The sequence below is a fragment of the Vipera berus genome (assembly GCF_964194415.1).
Source record: "Vipera berus genome assembly, chromosome: Z".
NCBI classification, from domain to species: Eukaryota; Metazoa; Chordata; class Lepidosauria; order Squamata; family Viperidae; genus Vipera; species Vipera berus.
Genome location: NC_138205.1, coordinates 99,173,959 through 99,199,839, shown reverse-complemented (window position 1 = coordinate 99,199,839; position 25,881 = coordinate 99,173,959). Strand labels below are relative to the sequence as shown.

Sequence of the window (25,881 nt, the reverse complement as noted above, 5' to 3'; positions counted from 1 at the left end):
TTTTAATGATGAGAGTTCCATTTACCCTCTATTAGCAAACACTGTGGTAAGGGAACCAAATACCTACAGCCAAATGATCTTTTTTTCTCAATAAGATCTGCTAGAATTTTTTTTTAAAAAAACAACAGTTTCTTTGCAAAAATGATCCCCCCCCAAATATGGCCTCCTTTGATTTTACTGTCAAGAAAGCCATCCTGCCTTGACCTTCATCCTCAGAGTGGGGGAATAAGACTCAGCAGGATAAGCCTACAGAAAGGTCTGATTCATGCATAGATTCTTTTCTAGATACTAAAGGAATAAGCATATATTTGAACGTTTACAATAGAGGTTGCTGTGATTGGCTAAAAAAAGTTTTAAATAAAAGGAAGATGTGATACCTCTCCATCCTTCCTAAAATGGGTTTTCAACCAGCTGCTATTCATCTATTACAAGTAACTCTAATGTGGTTTGCTGTTAATTATCTGGTCATCCTTGCCCTCCATCAAGGTAATGGAAATAAAAACAGAGAGAATTCTTGTTTGTATGTAAACACACTTAATTTCCTCATCAAGAATCTTTTTACACACTGGGACTTCCGGTGGCCACGCGGCGCCGAAGACAGCCGCCTCCGGGCTGTCCGCTCTGCAGCTGTGTTTATCCACCTAAAACAGCGCCGATCAGCTGTTTAGGTGGATTTGAAGCCCCCTCCTCGGGGGAAGAGGAGGGGGTGAGGCCCCAGGTAGGGGTTGAGCTCTCCGGGGCCGCCTGAGCTGAAAGTTTGGGCAGCTGAAGGATTGAGCCCCCCCGAAGCCTGGGTTAGCTCCGAGCTGCGCAGCGTCTCTGCTCCGTGATTTTTGGAGCAGAGCCAGGCGTTAGCAACCACCCCTGCCAGAAGGAAAGACTTTCGAGTAATAAGGTGCAGGCAGAGCGGTACAAGAGGCCAAAGTGAAGTGGACTTTTATTTTTACTCCCTAGCTCAATGGATTTTATAGCTTTAAAGTGAAAGTACGCAACAAGTGAAAGTGGGAAAGATGGCGGCTAAATCTTCCTCTAAGGTTCTTCGGAGTGCGGGAACTTCCCCGGTGCAACAGACTTCGTTGCAAGCTCTGCTTCCTCCTGCACCTCCTCTGGCATTGACGCTTAAGGACTTACAAGATGCCTTTGCAAAGCAATCCCAGGTAATGTCAGATATGATGGATGATAAGATGGCAAAGCTGGAGGAGAAATTGGAGAAATTGGAGGAGAGGATGGAAGAGAAGTTTAGTGCAATGAGGGTAGACATTTTGTCTACAATTGAAAGCGTGGCTGAATGTGTGCAACGTTTGGATGAAAAAGTGGAGGATCTTAGTCAAAAGAACTCTATATTAGAAATAAAGGTACTAGAGAATGAAAATATAAGGGATAAAATGGACGGAGAATTGAGTCTTGTCCAGTACCATCAGATGCAGTATGCTATTAGAATCAGGGGCTTAAAAGAGAATCCTAAAGAAGACTTAAAGCAGCTGATCTCTGAGGCTTTGGAAGCAGTATTGGGCCAGCCAGCATCTGAAATAGAGGGAAACATGGATAAAATCTTTCGTGTAAATTCATGGATTGCAAGGCAGAGGAAGCTACCTAGAGATGTGGTGGTCTATTTTACAAAGAGAGCAACTAGAGATGAAGTTATTCAAGCTGCTTATGATACTAAATTTGTGGTTGCTGAGCAAGAAGTCCTGGTTCTAAAAGAGATTCCTCCAAAGATTTTAAGGAGAAGGAAAGATTTTGCATTCCTTGCACAGGAACTTAAGAAATGTGATATCAAGTTTAGATGGGAGATTCCAGTCGGAATGGTGGTGATGCATGAAGGTAAAAGACATCGTCTGGTTACCGTGACTCAGGCACGTGATTTCTACAGCAATGTTTTAAAAGCAACCCCTCTATCACTCCTGGAAGCTGCAAAGGGATTTGGAGAGGGAAAACCTCAAGAGGCTGAAGGTGGACAGACAGAGGAGAATGGTGCTGGAGGGGATCAAATTACAGCTTCATCGGCTGCTGCCGGAGAGCAGAGGTTGACGCGTGCCGCCTTAAGACGAGCAAGACAAGTACAAGAGCAAGACCAGCAGAAAGTTATGGAACTTCCAAAGCATACTTACAGTGAAGCTGTGGGAGGGGCGCGGCCCAAGGAAATTACAGGGGCCATTGAAGATGTGCTCCAAAAGCTTCGGGACGCCAAGCATGGCGACTAAATTTCTAACCTGGAATGTCAATGGATTAAATTCACCACAGAAGAGAAAGAAAGTTTTTCAATATTTAAAACAATTTAAGACTGATGTTATCTGTTTGCAAGAAACGCATATTAGGGTTATGGACCAAAAGTACTTATCGAACTCAAGGTTGGGCACGCAATTTGTTGCCTCTGCGATGAACAAGAAAAATGGAGTGGTTGTCTACGTTAAAAGTACTCTAACAGCGGAACTAATTGAAGTAGATAAGCAAGGAAGATATGTCATGATAGATTTGCTGTTAGAAGGTAAAAAAACGCTTCTAATTGGATTTTATGCTCCTAATCAACAACAAGCTGATTTTTTTAGTTTACTTCACACAAAGGTTACCCAATTGGATTATAAATCGTGTATTTTTATGGGGGACTGGAATGGTGTTTTAGACGTACAGATGGACAAGGCTGGTTCTTTTAAGTGCGTTCTGAGTCATGCTAGATTGCCTAAATCTTTTTTTGAAATGAAGGACGATTTGGAACTGCGAGATATTTGGCGTGATACACATCTACACGAAAAGGATTATACTTTTTTCTCTGACAGACATCAATCTTTTTCTAGGATTGATTTTATTTTGCTGACTAATGACTTTTTTTTTAGGATTAAGAAGGTAAAGATCTGTGCAAGAACTATTTCTGACCATAGCCCAGTTTGGTTAGAGATTAATAAGGACAATAGGGATAGGCGCTCGTGGCGCGTAAATGAGAATTTGTTTAGAAATCAGAGAAATGTGGAAGAATGTAAACAGCAGATGAAGGATTTCTTTGAAATTAATATGAATAAGGATACCGCTATGGACATGGTTTGGGATGCTAGCAAGGCCTACATGAGAGGGGTGTTGATATATATGAATAATAAATGCAGACGTACTTTGGAAGCTAGAAGGAAAGAACTGGAGAATGAAATTAGGGAAAAAGAAAAGGCCCTAATCTTGAATCCATTGGATGTGAAGACTAAGGAGGTTATTAATCTGTTAAGAGGACAATTTGATAAGTTGATGGCTGATCAAGTGGCAACCAATTTACGGTTTGCTAGGCATACTACTTTTTGCAATGCTAATAAGCCAGGTAGATGGCTAGCTTACAGACTAAGGAAAAAGCAAAGGGCTTCTAATATAGATAAAATTGAATATAAGGGAAAGGTTGTGTTTCAACAGGACCTTATCAAGGAAGCTTTTGTGGATTTTTATTCTAAATTATATGCCAAGGAGAAGATTAATGAAAAAGACATTGATGTATATTTGGAGAAGGCTAGCATCCCGGTGCTTACGCAAGCACAAAAGGAGGAGATTAATCAATTGATAACAGAAGAAGAAATTCTTATAGCAATTAAGGAATTGAAGGTGGATAAAGCGCCAGGCACGGATGGTCTGACTGCGGCTTACTACAAAAATTTACAATTGGAGTTGATAAAGCCATTAAAGGAACTGTTCCAGACAATTCAGAGAGGGGGAAAGGTGCCTCCATCTTGGAGAACTGCTTTTATTTCTTTGATTCCGAAGGAAGATCAAGATGCTACTCAAGTAAAAAACTATAGACCGATATCACTTTTAAATACAGATTATAAGATATTTGCCAAGGTGTTAGCTAACACATTGATGAGGGTTCTGCAACAGGTGATTCATGGGGATCAAACTGGGTTTATTAGTGGTAGGCAAATGAAAAACAATGTGAGGCATATAGTTGATGTGTTGGAGTTTTTGGAAAGGAACAACCAGATCCCTGAGGCGCTAATTTTTCTAGATGCTGAAAAAGCTTTTGATCAATTGAATTGGCAATTTTTGATGAAAGTTTTAGATAAAATGAATTTTGGGGATAAATTTTTGCAACCAATTAGGGCATTATATCAAAAACAAACTGCCCGAATAATAGTTAACAATAGTTTGACTGAAGTATGTAATATTGAGAAGGGCACAAGACAAGGGTGTCCGTTATCACCTTTATTATTTGTTTTAACATTGGAGATATTATTGGTAAAAATACGAAATTCGGAAAGAATTAAGGGTATACAAATTAGAGATCAGGATTATAGACTGAGAGCGTTCGCAGATGATCTGGTTGTTACGGTGACCCAGCTGGAAAACTCTGTTGTGGACCTGATGGAGATAATAATGCAATATGGGAAGGTTTCTGGATTTAAAGTTAATGCACAAAAAACTAAAATTCTGGCCAAAAATATGACAGTATCGCAAAAGGCCCTTTTAGAAGGATTAACTGGATTTGAGATTGTTAAAAGGGTTAAATATTTGGGGGTGTTTTTGTCACCCTCTAATACAAAGTTATATAAAAATAACTATGAAAAGTTATGGGGAAAAATTCAAAAAGAAATGGAGAGTTGGGAAAAATTGCAACTGTCTTTGCTGGGAAGAATTACAGCAGTGAAAATGAATGTCCTGCCTAAATTTCTATTTTTATTTCAAATGATACCGGTCCTTAAAAAAGATTCTAATTTGGAAGAATGGCAACGGGGTATCAATAAATTTGTTTGGGCAGGGAAAAGGCCACGAGTTAAACTTAAGATTATGCAGGATATTCGTGAAAGAGGTGGCCTTAAAATGCCTAATCTTAAATTATATTATGAAGCTGCTGCGTTATCAGGAATAAGTGATTGGATTAATTTGACACAAGAGAGATTATTAAATCTTGAGGGCCATGACTTGTTATTTGGCTGGCATGCATATTTGTTGTATGATAAGAAGGTAGATAATGTGTTTAAAGTGCATATTTTAAGACAGGCATTGTTGAGAGTTTGGAAGAAGTATGGACATAAGTTAGATTACAAGATGCCGTTGTGGACAATTCCAAAACACGCAATAGAAAACATAAATGTTGGTTTCAAACATGATACGACTAAATATAAGGAGATTTTAAGCTTGGAAAGAAATGTCTGGTGTTTAAAACCGTATAACCTCTTGCGAGATGAGAAGATTGTTCAAACTTGGTTTCAATATACTCAGTTACGGGCCAGGTGGAAAGAAGATCAGAAAATTGGTTTTGCAATGACTGACGAAAATTTGATAAAGCAAATTAGAAATCAGGGTCCAGCACATATCAAACGGATATATCTTGCATTGATAGAAATTGACTCAGAAACAGAACTTGTTAAAGATTGTATGATAAAATGGGCCAGAATATCCAAGAAGTTATTACAATGGATACGTGGGAAAAGATCTGGGTGAGGAACGTAAAATTTACACAAGCTCAAAACTTAAGAGAGAACTTTTATAAAATGTTTTATAGATGGCATTTAGATCCTAAAAAGCTTGCAAGTATGTATCCAAACTATCAGCCAAAATGCTGGAGGTGTGGTGGCGAAGATGCAACATATTTTCACATATGGTGGACCTGCAAAAAGGTTAAGGCTTTTTGGATAAAAATTTGGTGGAATATGCAGAAGATCTTCAAGCAAAGGATAAAGTTTTGTCCGCAATTGTTTTTGTTGGGCATAATTACAGATGCTACTGTTGTGGACACTAAGTTGATGTTGAATTTAATTACAGCAGCAAGACTTTTAGTAGGTCAATATTGGAAGAAGGAGGAACTGCCGACTATAGAGGAATGGACTCTAAAGGTTTCTGACCTGGCGGAAATGGCAAAGATCTCGGCTTATTTGAAAGATCATTCGCAAGAACGTTATATTATGGAGTGGAAAAAATGGATTGATTATATCCAGAACAAATATGGGACTAAAAAGTTTCATTTAGGATTTGAATAGGTCTTCCTTTCTTTTTTCTTTTTTCTTTCTTTTTATATGTAATATTAATATTGCTTGTAGTTATCTTATATGAGCTAGAGAGATAGATTTAAGAGTTTATTGTTGTTAGCATATGGATGTTTATGATTGTTCTTTGTTTTTATACCTTGTACTTAGCTCTGGGAAGTTGGGGGGGAGGGGGAAATGGGGGGAGGGGCAGGGAGGGATAGGTAGGGGTGGGGGGAGGGGGGATTGTTAAAGATAAAATGTACTCTAAAACTTTTCAATAAAAAAAAGAATATTTTTACACACTGCCAAGGATCTTGGTAGAGGACAGGAAAGCCTGGAGGAACGTTGTCCATAGGGTCACGATGGGTCGGACACAACTTCGTAACTAACAACAACAAAGGATCTTACATGATTGCTTTACTTATGTGATAATTTGCAGTAAAATATTCTGATAAAGGAGGCAGTTCTCTTATGCTTATATATGCTCATTTGGAAGCAAATATAATGGGACTCACTTTCAAGAAAACATATGTTGGATTACTGTCATAGATGATGTCAAGATGATGCACCACATGATTTGCTCCCTGGACTAAGCTGATAGCTTTAATGTCTCTATATATAGCAAGAAAGGGACGCGGTGGCTCAGTGGGTTAGGACGCTGAGCTTGTCGATCGGAAGGTCGGCAGTTTGGCGGGTCGAATCCCGAGTGCCGCGTAACAGAGTGAGCGCCTGTTACTCGTCCCAGCTTCTGCCAACCTAGCAGTTCGAAAGCACGTAAAAATGCAAGTAGAAAAATAGGGACCACTACGGTGGGAAGGTAACAGCGTTCCGTGCGCCTTTGGCGTCTAGTCATGCCGGCCACATGACCACGGAGACATCTTCGGACAAGCGCTGGCTCTTCGGCTTTGAAACGGAGATGAGCACCGGCCCCTAGAGTCGGAAACGACTAGCACGCATGTGCGGGGGAAACTTTACCTTTTACTTTTATATAGCAAGAAGGAAGAACAGTAGAGGAAAAAAACTGTTTCATACATTTATATGCTCACAAAATAGTTGAACAAATATTTCCAAATTCTGGAAAAAAACTAAAATAAGTGATTATAGGAAATAGAATACATTTCTTACATAAATACATTTGAAATGTATACATATACATTTAATAGCACTAGCACTATAGCAATAGCACTCAGACTTATATACCACTTCATAGTGCTTTACACAATGTAAACCTTTCTAAATGGTTTACAGAGTCAGCATATTGCCCCCAACAATCTGGGTCCTCATTTTACCATCCTTAAGAGGATAGAAAGCTAAGTCAACCTTGAGCCAGTCAAGATCAAACTCCTGGTAGTGAGTAGAATTAACCTGCAATTCTGCAGGATGCAATTCTGCATTCTAACCACTATGCCATCAGGGCTCCATAATAACCTGCTTCACACCCTCATCTTGGATTTTCATATGATTGATTCTGCTGATACTCTTCTCCATATTCCACAGTGAAATGAGACAAACAGATAGGAAGATATTGTGGCCATTTGTTCAGGAACTGCCTTTTGGCTCCTTTTTTTCAACATTATCCAGACATAAAAAAGTAAGTAAGTGGAGAGGATCCTCTCTAGCACATGGGTGTCAAACTTGATTGGGTCACGTGACATATTGTGATGTATTGCAACATTTTTTGTCTTTGCGGAGCCGGAGTGGGCATAGTCTACACATGACACATCTGCTCCGTGGGCTGCCAATTTGATGCCCCTGACCTAGCAGATCATCATCTCTTCTTCCTACCTCTAATGGTCATGAAAAACTTTCTGTTCTTTCATCCAGAGAGGCAGAATACATTACTAGATGCTAAAACATTATAGATAGGGAAAAACGGAGATATGCAACCATAATTTTGACTACTTTGTTAAAATCATTCAAAATGGCACTTGAGCCTTAACAGATAAAAAATTAGATGATGTTCCATTCAAGCTTCCCAAAATTTGCATCTCATGGCAAAGAAGGGGAAAGTACCATTTTAAAAAAATAATAATAATAGTTGTCTCTGCAAAGAGAATTGTCCTTGTTAGAAGACCAATATTGGGTCATACTCTTGGACAGCATGGCCTTCATAATTTCTAAGATTCATAAAGAAGCAACTCTGCAGTAAAGGCAAATGATCCATTACTTCCCCTTATTCTCCTTTGTGTAGTGTTTTAATTTATGATTAAAATCTGTCACAATCCTTTAACTCATGAATAACATCTGTCATAAGGGTCTTATTTAAAACTAAACACAAGATAATCTGCCACATATTTGCAGACCCAGACATTTATGAATAACTGCCTTTAGCAGTTAACAAAAAGGTTCTAGTACAGCTAAAGAAATTTACATATGAATGGAAGTACCTTTTCAAATCATTCATTGGTGTGCCAAATCCATTCAGCAAGGCAGCTGTATTTAATAGTGTTTTTAAAAACAGGTGGCAGGTTGGCATAATCTGATACCTTTATGGTTTAGCTGATAAAGAACTTATGGCAGGCCTGGAAGTTGGAGAAGCTGAAAAGAATCACTAGTTGCCACCTTCATGATGGATTGCAGCTTTAGGAATGCTCCATTCTCTGTCTTCTGCCAGTTTCTGTGGGAAAATATTTCCTTTTAGTTAGCAAAACATTGTTGTTCTTAGAGTCATTTCCATTTAAGTGTGGAAGTATGTATTAAAATATTTCTGAGGGGTGGATAATGAGATGTTTTGATGTGAGCACTGAGGTCCTTCTTCTTTGAAGCATATATAGATTATGCCCGAAAGAATCACATTGTATGATTGCATGTAATATATAGCTGTGATAAGACTTCAGAGATAGAAATTTTGATCATCCTTAATTTGATCAGAAGAATTTAGATTAAGGTGTAAATTATGTGATAAGGGAAAGACAGCATAATTTGATTCTTCATCTTTCTACATGGAAGAGGAGACATCAAAAACTTCCTTTGAGCATGGATCATCACATGCCAGCATATTAAGTGAAAAATAAGGTTCATAAATGACCTAAGTGTTATTGTGTGAAATAGTAGGTTTATGTTTTACAACAAAGCAAGAATCAAAAGAAAAAAAAGTTGTTTACTTGTTTCAAAGGGCTTTGTTGAAGCGGATGCAAGGGAACTCCTGTCTTTAACAAAATTTACTCGTCTAAACTACTCACTGTTCTGTATGATGCTCCACTGAAGCTGTTTTCCCCACCTGCTTTGCTTCTCTGGGACTTGTCTGTTAAGAAACATGTCCTAGGGGCTGCCAGTCTCTATTCACTGAGATGTGCTAAATATGACCTTGTTCCATTCACTGAACATCTTCTTTAATAAACATCAATTATATTTCTAAATATTTTTTTTACCATTTTTCTATATGAAAAGTACAATAAACATTGGAATCCTGTTGAATGTTAATATTTTATAGATTATCTTACACAATGGATTCTTATTCCATGAGTAACTCCCAAGTCTGCGCATTCAAATTAAGACCTATAAAGGACACATACTCTATTTTTTGTTGTTCTATATATAAGAATAACAAAAACACACTGAAAATGCAATGCAGTAAAATACAATAACAAAGATAGTTCACCTTAATTTAGCCACATGTTTTCATATTACAGGTTTATACATCTGTCTGAAAATTTCAAAGGGCTTATACAGCAAAATAATCTTTCTCCAGGTCAAATAAACATTCTGAATGATTTAAAAAGCAGTATTCTGCACTAGGTAAGGGACGCGGTGGCTCAGTGGGTTAGGACACTGAGCTTGTCGATCAGATGGTCGGCAGTTTGGTGGGTTGAATCCAGAGTGCCGCATAACAGAGTGAGCGCCTGTTACTCGTCCCAGCTTCTGCCAACCTAGCAGTTCGAAAGCACGTAAAAGTGCAAGTAGAAAAATAGGGACCACTATGGTGGGAAGGTAACAGCGTTCTGTGCGCCTTTGGTGTCTAGTCATGCCGGCCACATGACCACGGAGACATCCTCGAACAAGCGCTGGCTCTTCGGCTTTGAAACGGAGATGAGCACTGGCCCCTAGAGTTGGAAACGACTAGCACGCATGTGTGGGGGAACCTTTACCTTTACCTTTTTATTCTGCACTAGGTACACCTGAATTCTGATTTGTACCTAGTGCAATTTGTTAAAGCTGTGCACACTTCAAAAAAATAATTTGGACAAAGTGAATTAGTGTTCATGTAAATGTAGGGGAAGGACTGGCAGAGCCAGAGGACAGAGTTAAAAGAGGAATAAGCCTAGAATCTTCATTACCTCAAGCGGACTAAGCCCAGCCCCTCTACAGTTTACTCTTACCTAGAATCAAAATATTGTTAAATACTAGTTGACTAAATTCTTGTCCATAAGTATCAGCAATAAATCAGTTTAATTGGAACTTAATGAATGGTACCTGATCTTTGCCCCTGACACTAATCTAGTCAACTCACTTCTTAAAACGTTTAAAAAAACTGCAATGAAAATATGAGAATGGCATCTGACCCACAGGCTGGAGCAGCTGCTGACCCAAGACACATTGGATGCTCTTTTGTGCCGCCACCAGGACAACCAAGATATGATCACTATTTTGGCACTATTTTTTTATAAATCAGAAAAATATGCTTTTGATTTGAAACAGCTGGGTTGCTTGTGTTACTGCATTTCCACAAAAGAGGTTCAAATAGTTCCCAGGAAGCTTCAAGTGGTGCTTGAGTGGCACACTCCCTGCTAAAGATGTTCAGAGCTTCTTAAGATTTGCAAACTTTCACGGAAAGTTTATCCTATGCATCATCCATAAAGTTAAATCCCTTACACAGTTGTTAAAGAAAGGAATCAAATTTGTTTGGATAGAAACCCAGCAACCAGTACATGAAGAGTTAAAATATCTTTCTCCATGCCAACAGTTTTTTCAACAACCCAATCTGTCCAAGACATTTATTGCCCAGAGAGATGCCTCCAATGTGCCAGTTGGAGACATTCTCTTGTGAGAGGCACCAGGAGGAGGAAAAGATTCTCTTTTATTTGTTTGTTTTTTTCCACATTCTAAACCTCCCATTTTTTAGAAGGCATTCTTTGGTTCATAGAGGTTGACCCACATTATAAAAACCTAAAAATGTTGCAGCAACAAACTAAGCCACTCTCACCCAGGCAAGTGAGGTGAAGCAAATGTTTTCCCCGATTTGATTTTTATATACAGAATGTCCCTGGCTTGAATCTGTCCTGTAAACCAAAATTCTCTCAAGTACACCATTCACTGATAATGGCAAGCATTTTACAACTTTCTCATTTCAAATAAGTACCTGCTCAAGTGACATCTGGGGTATTAGGAGCAACTCAACCACACCAGGACTTAATCACCAGATTCAAGGCACAGCAACCTCTAGATCAATTCTCACCAACCTAGATGAATGCCCTCCAAGAAGCCCCACTACGTACTGTATCCCTATTGATACTGGAGGTAGGGCCTTTGAAAGAACCTTTGAGAGGTTTTGCTTCTTACAACAATAAACAGATAGCTGGGGAATGGAAAATGTTCAAAATGCTGCATAGAACATTAAGAGACTTCTGGTGTCCTAAAATGACAGTGGACATCAAGTGTATCTTGCCACATCTGGAGAAAGGCTAAACCCACCATCAGAAACTAGTAGGGCTGTTACAAACCATCCCTGTGCCATCTTACTCATGGCATACAGTCTCCTTGGAATTTATTACTGATTTACCCTCAGTCAGTGACTGCACATCCATATTTGTTGCAGTGGACCTTTTAATCAAGATAGCTCACCTTATCCCATGCAAGGGATTGCTCAACTTCTTTTGGACCATGGTTTTCACTATAGAGGATGGTATCTAGACTAATTTTTGACAGATATAGTCAGTTTGCTACCAGATTTTGAAGAACATTCTTCCAATTTTTGAAAGTTCAGGTAAGCTTTTCTTCAACCCACCACAACCCAATGGTGAGAGATGCTCAAATGCTCTAACAATCCTTAAGATATTTCTACACCTACTGCAAAGATAACTGGTTGTTATTGTTGCCCTTGGCAGAATTTTATATTCAGTCACCTCACACTGATTGCAATGACTCACTTTAAAGCATTGTATGTCACAAAACCCAAGGGTTTTATCAGAGAATCCTTGACTAGATTCCTTCCATAGCAATAAATTAGTTTAATTGGAACTTTACATGTGACCCTTATCGCTTTGATATTCATTAAAGCAGAACTTATTTTTTCCTAACTTCCTATTTTTACTTTTTAACTCTTTCTTAAAGCTTGATTTTGAGTTCGTATAATCTTGATCCTATATGATTCAAATAACTGCCTATTACAAAATGCTACAGTTGCTCTAATTGTATGTGGGCGCCCCGGATTTATGGAATCGGTTGCTGGTTGAGCTCCGGATGGTGCCCGACCTTCGCTCCTTCCGACGCGATCTGAAGACTTATTTGTTCAAACAAGCCGGCCTGGCCTGATGGGGGATGGGTTGGGATTTTGTTGTTGTTTTAAATATATTTACTTATTGTTGTAGCTTGGGCATTTTGTTTAATTCTTTTTTAACTTTTGTATTTTTGTACTTTTATATGTTTGCCCTGTTCACCACCCTGAGTCCTTCGGGAGAAGGGCGGTATACAAATAAAATTATTATTATTATTATTATTATTATTATTATTATTATTATTATTATTATTATTAATAATAATAATAATAATAATAATAATAATAATAATAATAATAATAATAATAATAATAATGTCCAAAGGCAGTCCATCCAGACTGTTTTACAAATGAATTCCATTCTTGATATTCTTATAGTAATCCAAAGCAGAAATTCAAATGTTAGAAAAGAAATCCAAGTCAAAGTATGCATACCAGTCTAACCCAAACTGGTACCTCCAGATTTATTGGGGCTGAAATTCCCAGCATTTCCAAGCCGACATGCATTTCCTTTAAGAAGATAATAAACAACTTCAGACCATTTTGAGTTTCTGAAGATTCATTCCTACCTTCTAGAAGATTATTTTCTGGTACCTTTCAAGGCCATTAGGAAAGAAAATATTTAATTGTAAGCATACTTATTTATAAGAAACATATAGGTAAGATAATTATTTTTAATTTTGATCAGACTATGGAAGTTGAATTTAAAGAAGCCTGGGATTTCATGAATAATGAATAATACATTGTTTGGTAGGTGATCATCATACTGGTTAAACATACATACAGTTAAATTGGAGCTTGTTTTTCATTTTTCTTAGTTTTTAAAAGGAAAAGCCAAAGGATGCTCTATACTATACTTTCTTCATTTGAATGTGTTAGCTATTGAACTCTCATGGATGCTTCACATTTAAAAATATAATTATTTAAACCAAATCTCATGTAATCAACTGATCACGTTGTGATGTAAGTTCTGGGACCCCACCTTAGAAGGACAATTGTAAAATATGGTAGAGTACACAAAAATGAAATCAAAACAATCAAGAAGGTAGAACAGTCCCTTTGTGAATATGTAATACATTTGAAACCTTAATCTTGCATAAAATTTAATAAGGAGGGAATGATAGGTGGGAGCATAAAATAATGTGTGTTGAATAAAAAGAGGATAGAAAAATTAAACAGGATAAGTTGCCAATATAGTAAGCTAATAGTGATAATGGCTGTATCACACGTCTAGTCTCAAAAGCCTTTGAAAAACGTAACTAGGAGATATAGTTTTGCATATATGTTGTTTGTAGGCTTCCAGTGGTTAATTAGTGGTCACAATGGACAAAAAAACACCACATAAAATACCTCTGTGTGAATTTGGCTCCTGCTTATTATAAGGCTTTCCATTGCATTCACACTATTGTTTTAAATACTCAGTCTAGTTTACAGCTCTGAGATTTCTTGATGAGTTGACATCTGAGTACTAACTATTCTAACTCTTTGCTTGATATGAGCCAGCGTTATGACAGTTGCTTCCATTTGTTATCATACAAGAGACTAGATGGATAGATTTGAAAAGATGTTGTTCTTATCAAACATCATGGTTGGTCTTACCATAAGGAGACAGACACTTTCATAAAAATCAAATTAAGCTTTTGTGTTCAAAGACCAGCATAAGAAGGTGGAATACAAGAAACTAACAAGCATAACATACACAACAAAATAATTTATATAAAAAGAGCTTAATACTATAAATGCAAAAATCTAAAAAGGATCTTTAAAAAGACTGAATCTGAAAGGCTGGTTGGAGGAATAGATGCACATAGTTGAACATGGCAAGATATACAATACAATCAATCAATCACGTCAGAATAGAACTGGAAGGGACCTTGGAGGTCTTCTAGCCCTACCCCCTGTTCAAGCAGGAGATCGTATACCAGGGGTAGGCAACCTCGGCTCTTTTATGACTCATGGACTTCAACTCCAGAGTTGAAGTCCATGAGTCATAAAAGAGCCGAGGTTGCCTACCTTTGTCCTATACCAATTCAGACAAGTAGCTGTCCAGTTTCTTCTTAAAAACCTCCACTGATGAAGAACCTACAACTTCTGACGGCTAATGTTTGTTCTCAAATCATGGGTTCCTATACTACATCTCTTTCCTCGGTTATAAGGGTGAAAATACTGTCAAATAGGCTGATAGAGAAACAAGACTGCGCGAGCGGAGAAAGGGAGAGATTAGAAACAGGAAGCCACACCCACATGCGGCTTCTTCAGGTCCGTGGGTGCTGAATAGGAAAGCGCATTTCCACTCCAAGAGCGCATGCTCGTCTGAGCCAAAGACGGGCAAAACTTCTCGTTTGCACAGGGCGCCTGCGCAGAGCTTCGGCACACGCGCAACGAAAGCACCCAGCGGAAGCGGCTGGTATCGGGCGCCTGAGCAGGGTTTAGAGAGATGAGTACTGCATCCGGGGCACGATTTCGCCTATTGTCTGGGTTATGGAATTGGCCTAGGGGATCGCGCAGCCTCGCATTCAGCCCTAGCGCGGTTGCGGTCTGAAGGGAGCGAAGCTCCCTGCCGGGTACAGGCGGTTTTCTGTATCCCCGGGAGCAGCTGCTCGGATTCAGTGAGTAAGTCCAGCAGCATCCCTGCAGCGACTCCTTATTCGCTCCCCTTCGCCCGAGAGAGCCGTCGTCTCATCGGTGCTCTCGAAGCGCAGCCTTTCCATAGCCGGCAGCAAGCCTTTTTCCGGCCGTTGATGCCCGCATCTGCTTGGCATTTTCCTCCTCCACCCCATTAACTCCGGTTGTGGTTTGCGGGAATCCCTTTTCCGTGAACTCGTCATATGGGGGGCACTTTCATTGGGATTCCCCCGCACCCTCCGCCCTGACACGCTGTCCCCAAAGGGACGCAGCCTTTTCTTTCCTACCACCCACTCTTTCCAGAGCATAAATTGCATTGCTTTAATGCGTCTGAAAGTTTTTTTTTATGATTATTGTCCCTCCCCTCCCTTTTAAATAACCCCTAATGATCACAAAACAACAACAAAACCGTGCGTCTCTCCCTTTCTCTTTCTTCTTTTTCGCAGTGGATCGTAGCTCGAAGAGGAGGCAGGTGAAGCCTTTGGCAGCTTCCCTGCTGGAAGCTTTAGATTATGACAGTTCAGATGACAGTGACTTTAAGGTTGGAGATGCTTCAGGTAAATCAATGCTTCTCCTTCTCATGTTTTAAAATAGTTTTAAATTGATTCTCACCCCATCAATTTGCTTTATTTTTCTTTCTTCTAAAATAAAATGTCATTTTTTAACATGCCTTAACTATTCCTAGAGAAAAATAATAATAGTGTCTAGATAACACATAAAACAACTACTTTTAGAAATGTGGGTTTACACATGGCACTGAACTATAATATTCCTTGCTTAGTTCGGGTTTTGTGGACTATGGCAACCAAGCCAATTACAGTTTACAGTAAATCATAGCTGAGTACTGGCTGAGTTTACACATTGCACTGAGTCAGTACATTCAATAATGATATGGCACTATTGGTTCATATATGTACAATTTACAAGCCAAAGCGATTGAGTTTATACAATATACTGAACCAAACCAAATAGGCCACAGTGAATGAATACAGAATAACCATCATGGAGTACTAGGAGAATGACCATTGAAACAGGAAAGCAGCATTCTGACACTTATGAAAGTTTAAGAATTGAGACAAGTCAATTAATGAGACATAAGAGAGAGGCATCGTGTTTATCTTTGTCTATTAAAAGATGAGGGGTAGGAACCCTATTTTTCTTGCCACTTGTCTTTTTACATGCTTTTCTAGCCTTTTGCCCCCCCTCCCCATTTTTTTTTCTTTTTGGCCTGTCTGGTGTTTGTGAGTAATCAGTTTCCATGATTACTCTCACTCTATTAGCCACTATTGCATACTCTCAATCTGTCACAGAATATACCTAAAATGTTCAAGACATGAGCAGTCTGGGTAATTTTCTCCTCTCAGCGACACAGCTTTCATAATATTGGTTCCCTCCTTCATCTGGTATACAGGTAGTCCTCAACTTACAACTATAATTGAGTCCAAAATTTATGTTGCTAAGTGAAACATTTGATAAGTGAATTTTGTTCCATTTTACAACCTTTCTTGCCACAGTTGTTAAGTGAATCACTGCAGTTGTTAAGTTACTAACACAGTTGCTAAGTGAATCTCGTTTCCCCCATTGACTTTACTTGTCAGAAGGTTACAAAAGGTGATCACATGATCCCAGGACACTTCAGTAGTCATAAATATAAGTCAGTTGCTAGGCATCTGGATTTTTATCACATGACCATGACGATGCTGCAATGGTTGTAAATGTGAAAAATGGTCATCAGTCACTTTTTTCAATGATGTTGTAACTTTGAATGGTCATTAAATGAACTGTTGTAAGTTGAAGACTACCTGTATAGTGCAGGAAGAAAGCTGGAACTGTTATCCAGCATGCTCCCTACTGCATAATACTGTAATAATGAAAAAAACCATTATTTTCTCAGCCGTCTTCTTCATTGATTAAATTGATGTTAGTCAGTTGCTATTATATCTTCTAGCAGTTCAGTAAAAGATTTACATAATTTGATGTTAGACTATTTTTATCTAGAGACTTCAGAACTTTAAAAAAAAACTTTAGTTTAAATCTTTAAAAAAACCAAGAATGCAAGACAAAGTGCTGGTGGGAATGTAGAAATGAAGTATGGCACATGGGTGCACCTTGAAGTAATGGCACATAGAGTTGTGTATTACGTGTTTCAAAATGTGATATAAAACAAATAGAATATATTGAGCTCCATCTGCAGAACCATGTTAATCAAAATAAATTTGAATTAAGCATGAGAAATGAAATTTGGAATCCCTATATAATAATTGTTTTGCTTTGCACAGGTTAATGTATCTTGTAAGTACAGATTTGGATATACATTATGAATCAGTTATGGATTATTCACTGCACTTTATATATAAATGTATACGAGGAAATGTTTCTAATCATTTTTATAGCTGGCAATGGAACAATAGTTTGTTCAAAATAATGTTGAATACAATAAGCCTTTTATTGATTATTGGGCAATTATAAAATCATTATAGTGTGACAAATGCAGGTAGCTTAAGAATCTTTGTCATTTTATAAAATATAGCTATTAATGAATATAAATTTGGATTAATTCTATTTAAGGTAGATATTTTGTTTATGTTTAATGCTATGAGCTTATATGTTTTTAATTTGTAAGATAGGTAGAAGGCACTATGATTATGTCACATTAACAGGTTCTATTTATTATTTCTGCTAACATGGCAAGCTACATGTCATTATTACTAGTAAACAGTTGTTGGAATATAACCAAGGTAAGTAGGGTCAAAGAGACTGGGATTTGCAGTGTTGAATTACATTTTCAACATACCCATTTATTGGGCACATTAGTTTGGATGCTGGGTATTCTAGTTCTCTGGCATTTATAGGAGTAAAGTTTCCTCATCTCTGATATGTAACATAATAATTGTAAAATTTATCAGAGTATGCTATATAACATTAGGCTACTTTAAATCTGATAGATACCTTGATAAATAATGTTTTTTCATGTTAACATAAATTCTATTTTTTTTAATTTGAAACAATTTGGTGAATGCATTCAAAGTGATCAATCAGTACCATTAGAAATTAATATTCAAATTATTAATTGAAATTAATTATCTCTAGTATCATTAAATTTTCATTTATAAATGAAAATTTATAAAATATTCATTTGATAGCACACTTTTTGTTCATCTGGGCTGTAACAAAGCTAAATAATGGCTGTGTACTTTATATAAATTTGTCATATATTTGAGTTATGGAATCTAGTTTATACTTTACATCAGATTTCCCCAAGTTGACATTCTCTATATATATTGTGACTGTGACTCTCAGAATTTATGACCAGTGTTAGCAACTCCAGTCAACATGGTACTGGACCTTGGAAGTCTCTTATCAAATATAATCTGAGTGGGCATTCTGAGAGTTATAATGGCAGTACATTAGGGAATATCAGGCTTTATAGATATACCGTTGAATCAATTTTACTATCTAACAAATCTCCCAGATATTGTGGGGATATCCTCCCCCCAAAAAGTCATTGCCTAAAGTATAAATATTACTTGAAAAAACACTAAGGAATTGGAACACTGCCTGTGACATTCAAATTGTTTAATGCGTTATTAATTTCATGAAAGTCTTACTAAATAAGCAGATGGATTAGGTACTACTTAAATAGTTCTTTGTACATTTGGATATCTCTACATAATAAGTTATTTTTAAAGAAAGTGCCTTGGGAGAAATCTATTTTTGTTGCATTGCCACTACAAACCCATCGAAATATACATTTGAAGTTTATTATATAACCATATTAGATTTCATACAAGATATACATAATCATCCTTTATATTTTCAGCAGTAAACACTGTACCACTGTAACAACTTTATATTTAAATCTACTTTTTCAGTGCATCAGTAAAAAATACCTATACTATAGTAATACCATATGGCAAGTTTCCTGTTCAGAAGTTTTCTTAATCCAAAATGTCCATGCTACTCTGATAAGGTTCAGCTGGAGAGCACAAAGTTTGAAAAGGCAGTTATATTTTCATATATCTGCTACAGTTATGAAGTCCCAAATTCTTATTCTTGAAACTTGCTGCATGACTTTGTACAAGTCATTATTAAATTAGTTTGTAACATTTTTGTGAGGTAAATGGCTAAATAATGCAATATTTTAATTTTATTTCTTGAAACCAGATGAGGATTTTTCTAACCTTGTGACCTCGAAATGCATTGGATTACAACTCTCAGAATTCATAATTTTGGAAGTCCTGGTTAGAAATTATAGAAATGGTTGTTAGAGATATATGGGAATAATAGGTTAAAGAGGGTAAAAAACCTACACTTCTGTTTTTGTTTTGTTTTGTTTTTAAAAAACTTTACTAGTCCCCTACGTTAGTTGATTAAATGCTTTTATTTGAGTATGTATTTTTTATAAAATGATTGAAATGCATTTTTTTCTCAAAGGTAGTTTGGCTTGTCATTTTAATATGAAATGATAATGGTTATTGAAGATTGCCAGTTTTGATACATAAGAATATTAAAACTCATCCATCATTTTCAGTTCTTTAAAATTCTGAAATTTATAATATTGCAACAGTCTTCCTTGCAGTTCATGATGTGAAGCCTTGAGTTATATTTTACTTGAGATGAGACTAATTACAATAAATATCAGTATTTCAGACTAATTTATGCAATTTTGACTGGATTAGGCAATCTAAATTAAAGATTTGCCCTGAATTAAAATTGTTTCTTATCATTTTTATATAGGAAACACTGTTCACTATTATCTTTTTAACATTAATAATATAATTTTGATGCTGTTTATTTAATTTTAATTTAATTTTTAATTTTAATTCCATTTATATCCCGCCCTTCTCCGAAGACTCAGGGCGGCTTACAAGCTTAGCAGTGGCCTTCATTCTATGTATATGCCTGCTTATTAGGGCTTTTACACACATCCCAAGCGGCATTATTACAAAGTCAGCTTATTGCCCCCAACAATCTGGGTCCTCATTTTACCTACCTCGGAAGGATGGAAGGCTGAGTCAACCTTGAGCTCATGTCCCAAACATCTGCAGGTAGCTTACAACCAGAAATCGACATACAACTAACCAGGAAAGCAAAATACCAAAATAATATAAAATAAAGAAGGCACTACAATCATTCTATCCTCAGGCTTGGGAGGCCAACAAGGTCTTCAACCAAGAAGTCCAGGATATTGCCATGCTTTTTCTCACCCATAATAAATTCATTGTATTTATTACAGTGGATTTACAGTAATTGATCATTCAAGAAGAAAGACAATTTCTGAGACAGCAAGTAAATATCATAATAAATAAGAATGTATAAACCAATTAGAAGTTAAATGAGTTAAAGATTCCTTCCAAAGTTTTTAAAATGAGTTGAACTATTGGCATTTTCCTTTTGAAAGAGATGGAAATATATTTTCTTTAAAGTATTGAAACCCCTTTTTTACTGCTACAGTGAAAACTGAAAGATCAATTCACTCAGTTTTGTGCATATGTTAAGAAAGGGAACCTCTTGCAAATTCACTTTTTGTATGTAGTAGGAGAGGATGGGTCACAAGAACCACAACATGTACCACTCCATATATAGCATATCTGTATACATATAATTAAACATTTTTAATGATAATTAGTAATTAACTTATCCTAGAGAATATATGAATATTATAGACATTACTTATCACTGTCAGTAAATATGCAAAAAGTTGCATATTTTAATTATACTTATTACTGAAATCTTTCGAGAACTAATATATAACTATATTTCATAAATAATAGTACTGAATTTTTCATTTAACATACTAACATTATATATGTTATAACACATAGACTAGGTTTGTAAGATTCCTTTCCTTGCCAAATTATTTTCAAGTTTTTTTTTTTTAATTTGCAAAAGCAAGAACATTTTGCAATGATAAAATAAGTAATAGGGACTCACTTTAGCAAAAAAAAGCTTACCATAAGTTGATTTTTTATCAGTGTTATTAATAATAAAATATCCTTTTAACTAAATTCATTTGCTCTGATTATATGGACACATTGTATTATTTCCTTGGTAGTCATACTGTATGAAAGAGTTTTGTCACTATTTTCTACAATAATTTTTTTTAAAAAAACTTTCAGGAGTCAGGAATACAGCCCTGATATATTGCCTAGAGGACTGTCATCAAAACACTAACCAAGGGTGCTACCTGCTAAGATTTTTTCAGCTATTGTGATACATTAAGGTGTCTGTATGCAATGCAGACATCTGTGAGCATGCATATAGACATATACTCCCATACATGTTTTTGTGTATGTATGTACTTTCCATCTATATTTGACAAGAATATTATCTTAGCAAATATATTTATACATTTAAAGTTATTGTTTCAGCTCCTTAGTTTACACTCAGATTAGACGAAAACAAGACATTTACTATTTCTAATAGAATTCAGGTTGCCTATCTAATTGTCCTGTCTCAGTTTGCCTTTTTTGTTAATTGGTGCTTGTGATGGCTTTCTCTTTCCTAGCTTCATGCTAGAAAATCAGGGAGAAGAGTCCTCTATATTGCCTTGAACTTTTGGAGCTTTTAGAAGTTCTGCTTGGCTGAGAATGATATGTAGCTTCATTTTTCTCCCAGATATTGCTAGACTTTTCAATAGTTATCAACAGTAGAGTATATGAAGTTTCATATAATGCTAATTTAGGGATATTCCAATTAAATATGGAACACTAATAATTATCTAAGTATTTCATTGAATCCAACAGTCATATTCTATTTTGTTTACTGATTAGCTAAAATGCTTTATTCCGAAGAATAATGGCATATGCATACTAAAATGAGGAAAAATTCTAGAGGGTTTTTTTAATCAGATGTATAGAAAAAATCAAATGTATTCATAAAAAATATGGAGCATAAATGGGGACGGCCTTCTTGTAGTGCCATGCTGTCTTTCAAGTGATGTTTCTAAAACTGTTTAACTCAGTACTGTTATGCTCTAGTTTTTAGAAAAATGAAGTCATTCATATGACTCTGTTGCATTTTTGTTGCATTTATAAGACCTTTTGAGAACATTATAATTTTATCTATTCTGTGTATCTGCGTAAAAAGATATACATGTAGTTATTTATTAATGTAACAAGTATTGTTTTTTTCAACAAAAAATTCCCAAGTAGCCATAGCTAAGACACCTGTTCATAAGTTATTTTCTGTATATAAACGTTATACCATGATAAATAGTTGTTTGTTCTAAAACAACCAGCTAAAGTTTCAAAGACTAGAGTAGTGGCTTAAATATACCCCAATAAATCCTAACGTTTTGCTTTATATGTTATTTTTTCTCTTCATCCAAAAAGATCCTGATAGCACTTTTACAGAAAATAGGAAATAAACTTCAATGTATATATTGAATAAATTAGATTTCTTTTACAATTAAATGCAAACACACTACAATTTTTATTTAATTAAATGACAATGTACAAAAAGTTTGATATAATTGTTTCAAGAATTGTAATTATTTTAGAAAGAATTATTGTGTGAAATGGTTTATTGATCTGTTTAAATCACTTATTTAGTTAGTCTAGCAGACATAAGTGAAACAAGTTGGGTGCTGAGCTGTATATCTAAACTTGTGGTTTCCAGCTTGTCATAAAATGGGACAGAAAGACAGCTACTTATATTCTACCAAAAAAAGCAATCTTCTTATGTTTTTATTATAAAATGATATTTCAAGGGGAAAAAATTACCCAGATAAAAATAGCTGGCTACTAAGAAAATAATATTTATTTGACTAAGCAGATTGCCTCAAGCTTTCTTTAACATTTTTTGGTACATTTTATTTTGGAATTCCTTTTTTAAATTCTCATATGCTCAACAGATTCTGAAGGCAGTGGACATGGCAGTGAAGATGGATCAAAGGATAGCGGAGAAGGTTCCTGTAGTGAATCAGAAGAAAACATATTGGAAGAAGAGCTGGCAGAAGAAGAGGAAGAAGCAAAAAAACCAGAGGAAAAACTTAAAAATTCAGGTGGAGAAGAACTGCCATTAACAGAGAAAAAGACTATTAAAACTGAGAAAAAAGAAGAGGAGGAGGAGGAGGAGGAGGAAGATAAAGAAGCAGATGAGAAGGCAAAAAAGAAAAAGGAGAAAGAAAAAGAGGGAGAGAAACCCAATGAAGGAGATGCTGGTGTTGATGAACACACAAATGAACCAAAAAAGTGGAACCTGAGAAGAAATCGCCCTCTCTTAGATTTTGTATCTATGGAAGAACTAAATGATATAGATGATTATGATAGTGAAGATGACAATGATTGGCGCCCAACTGCAGGGAAAAAGAAAGGGAAAAACACTTTACGCAGAGAAGGAAGTGATGTTGACAATGAGGATGATGAAGATGATGGGAGTGGAAGTGATGAGGATGACAATGAAGAGGAAGGCAATGATGATGAAGATAGCAGTGCTGCTAGCGATGGAGAATCCAAGAAGAAAAAAACCAAAGCTCTTAGCAGAAATAGTGTTGAGGAGGAGGAGCTGACAAATGATAGCCTGGCTCTTTCACAAAGCAAGAGCAATGAGGTAGAATAGCCAACTTTATATTATCTTCTGATGAAAAATGGAACCTACTCTGCAGTGTGATTCCTTTGAAATTATTCTTTAAAGCAGACATGTCAAACTCGCGACATCACGTGATGTCGCGATGCGTATCGACTATTTTGCCATTGCCGGCAATGGGGTGGGCGTGGCTTCCGGATGACGCATCCGGCCTGCGGGCCGACAGTTTGACACCCCTGCTTTAAAGCTATGCATAGTTACTGAATAACGATTGTATTAAGAGGCTCTTAATTGTGATGAGTGCTCCTTAAGATACTTTTGCTTCAGTTCTATTGAAATACCATTAGAATTTTGGATTTAGATTTTTGGATTTTACAGTATGGATTCTCGATTCAGATTTAAGTGTATTTCAGATTTAATTTCTAGTAAGAAGTTAACCTGTTGACCCTTTTACAGCAAATGCATGAAAGGCCCATGAAAAGTAAGCATGCACAGTTTTGTAGGCATGACTGGTGCTAAAAATCAGTACATTCCTTATTATACCAGGACCTAGGGACTTACTTTCAATAGAAACATAAGTCTGTCTTGTGTATTTGAAACATGAAGAGTGTATTGTGTAATTTAAAAAAAATCATGGAACTTTCACAAGAAAAAAGAGGCTTGATATCAAGCTTTCATTTATATTCTTATATTTTCTGATCTTTAATGACCTTAGATACATTTTTTTAGTAAGGTGCATCAGGTTTTTGAAATGTTACGATTCAGTTGTATTTCTTGAGATTGGGCTTGGTTTTATTTTTTTTACCAAAGAAACTCTTCATCATTGTTTCTGAAATTTAAAATTTATTTAACCATAACTGAATCCCATAAGTGCATGTATTAATCCCATAAATGCACATTATTAAGTACCAAATTCTCATTTGAAAGATTTTAAACATTTAAACTTTTAGATAACATATAAATCTTTTTAAAGTTTTAAATATAAGATATTGTTAAAACCTCGTGGAAACATGTTGTATACTATATTAAAGTCATAGCACAGTTGTCAATATCTGCTGTGTTCATAAATAAATTAACAGGGCAGCCCTGTGTAACTTGGCTTGCAAATAATGGGACATCCCCTAGTCTTATTTAGAATTGTTATTTTAGTGTAACAGTGTAGCATCAGATTTTCTATAGATTATTATAATCTGCTGATAATAAAAAAGAGAGCAGAGTGTTATCCACCCAATCATGTACATGACATGAATGGCCATATAAATTTACTAAATAAATAAGTAGAGAATGAGTCCTGTTTAAGCAACTCTTAGAAATTACCTGCAGCTAAAAGGATCTTGCTTAGGGCAAGTGGGATTTATTTTCAGATGTGTCACATCTGTACCAACCACTTTCATTTAGTTATGTTTGCATATACCAGTACATTGCTTTTGTGCTTTATAACCTGACTAGGTGACATAATGGATACTCTATCATTGTTGAATTATTTGATCTTTTATCATTATAGTTTTCATAGGAGGATTATATATTTTTTTGCCTTTAGGACAGCTTCTCAGAGTTGCTTAATACATTTTACAAGTATTAAAATGCTGAATATTATAAAGTTTTTATTAATATTATGCCTACAATATCAAAAAGTAAAATGAGGCAAAACCATGCTCAGCAAAACTGACTTTGAAGTTTTTATTAAAGCATTTCTTGCCATCATCTTGGAAGCTGTTTTGAAGAACCAAAGAGCCATTTTCACAGTTTTACATTACTAGAAGCTATTGCAATGAAATCTTCAAAGATTTGATGGCTGAGTACACAAGTTTCTCTTCCACCCCACCCCCCTCTCTCTTTCCTTCTCTCTCTCTGTCTCTCTTTCCCCCCCTCTCTCTCACACACAGACACACACAAAAAAACACGGAGATTAGTTTTTCAGACTAAAAGCTGCATCTGTGTTCTATTTTAAGGAATGAAAAAACTGAGGGCCAGAGAGATTAATTGCTCTGAATCACTTTGCTAAATGCCATGTACTGTTTGCTGATGGTAATCACTGCTGTAGTTTGAAATTTCTTAGTGAAACTTGTATTATAGTTAATATTTCAATCTGGTTTTCTGAATTCTCAGCCTTGATCATTTATTATGTATCTACTTCCCTTGCCCCTTAAAACATGAAGAAAATGAAAAATATTGAAAAAATTAATAATTTTGATATCTCGGTCAAGGAATGTATTAATCTTGTATTTATGTAATCTAGACTTTGCTTACCAAAGTTTAGTACAGTAGTCTATGTCTGGTTAGGATATGAATAAGCATCTACTACATGGCAAGCCCATGCTTTATACTAACATACCTATCTTTTGCAACTTTTATACT

General features: G+C 36.1%; 1 protein-coding gene across 8 annotated transcripts in view; it reads left to right on the top strand.

The window, feature by feature from the left end:
- The first annotated feature begins 14,753 nt into the window (after positions 1-14,753).
- PHF14 (PHD finger protein 14) overlaps positions 14,754-25,881 on the top strand; it is a 162,452-nt gene continuing 151,324 nt past the window's right edge. For 7 of the 8 annotated variants that reach the window (XR_014028513.1, XR_014028514.1, XR_014028515.1 and 4 more), the window contains exons 1-3: positions 14,754-14,982; positions 15,441-15,551; positions 22,850-23,547. Coding sequence is in view for 4 of the 8 variants with exons in the window: in XM_081344066.1 (XP_081200192.1) it covers position 14,982; positions 15,441-15,551; positions 22,850-23,547 (810 nt within the window). In the remaining 4 variants the exon portion in view is untranslated. The remainder of the gene's footprint in view (positions 14,983-15,440; positions 15,552-22,849; positions 23,548-25,881) is intronic. The other variant, XR_014028516.1, reaches the window with a different exon arrangement.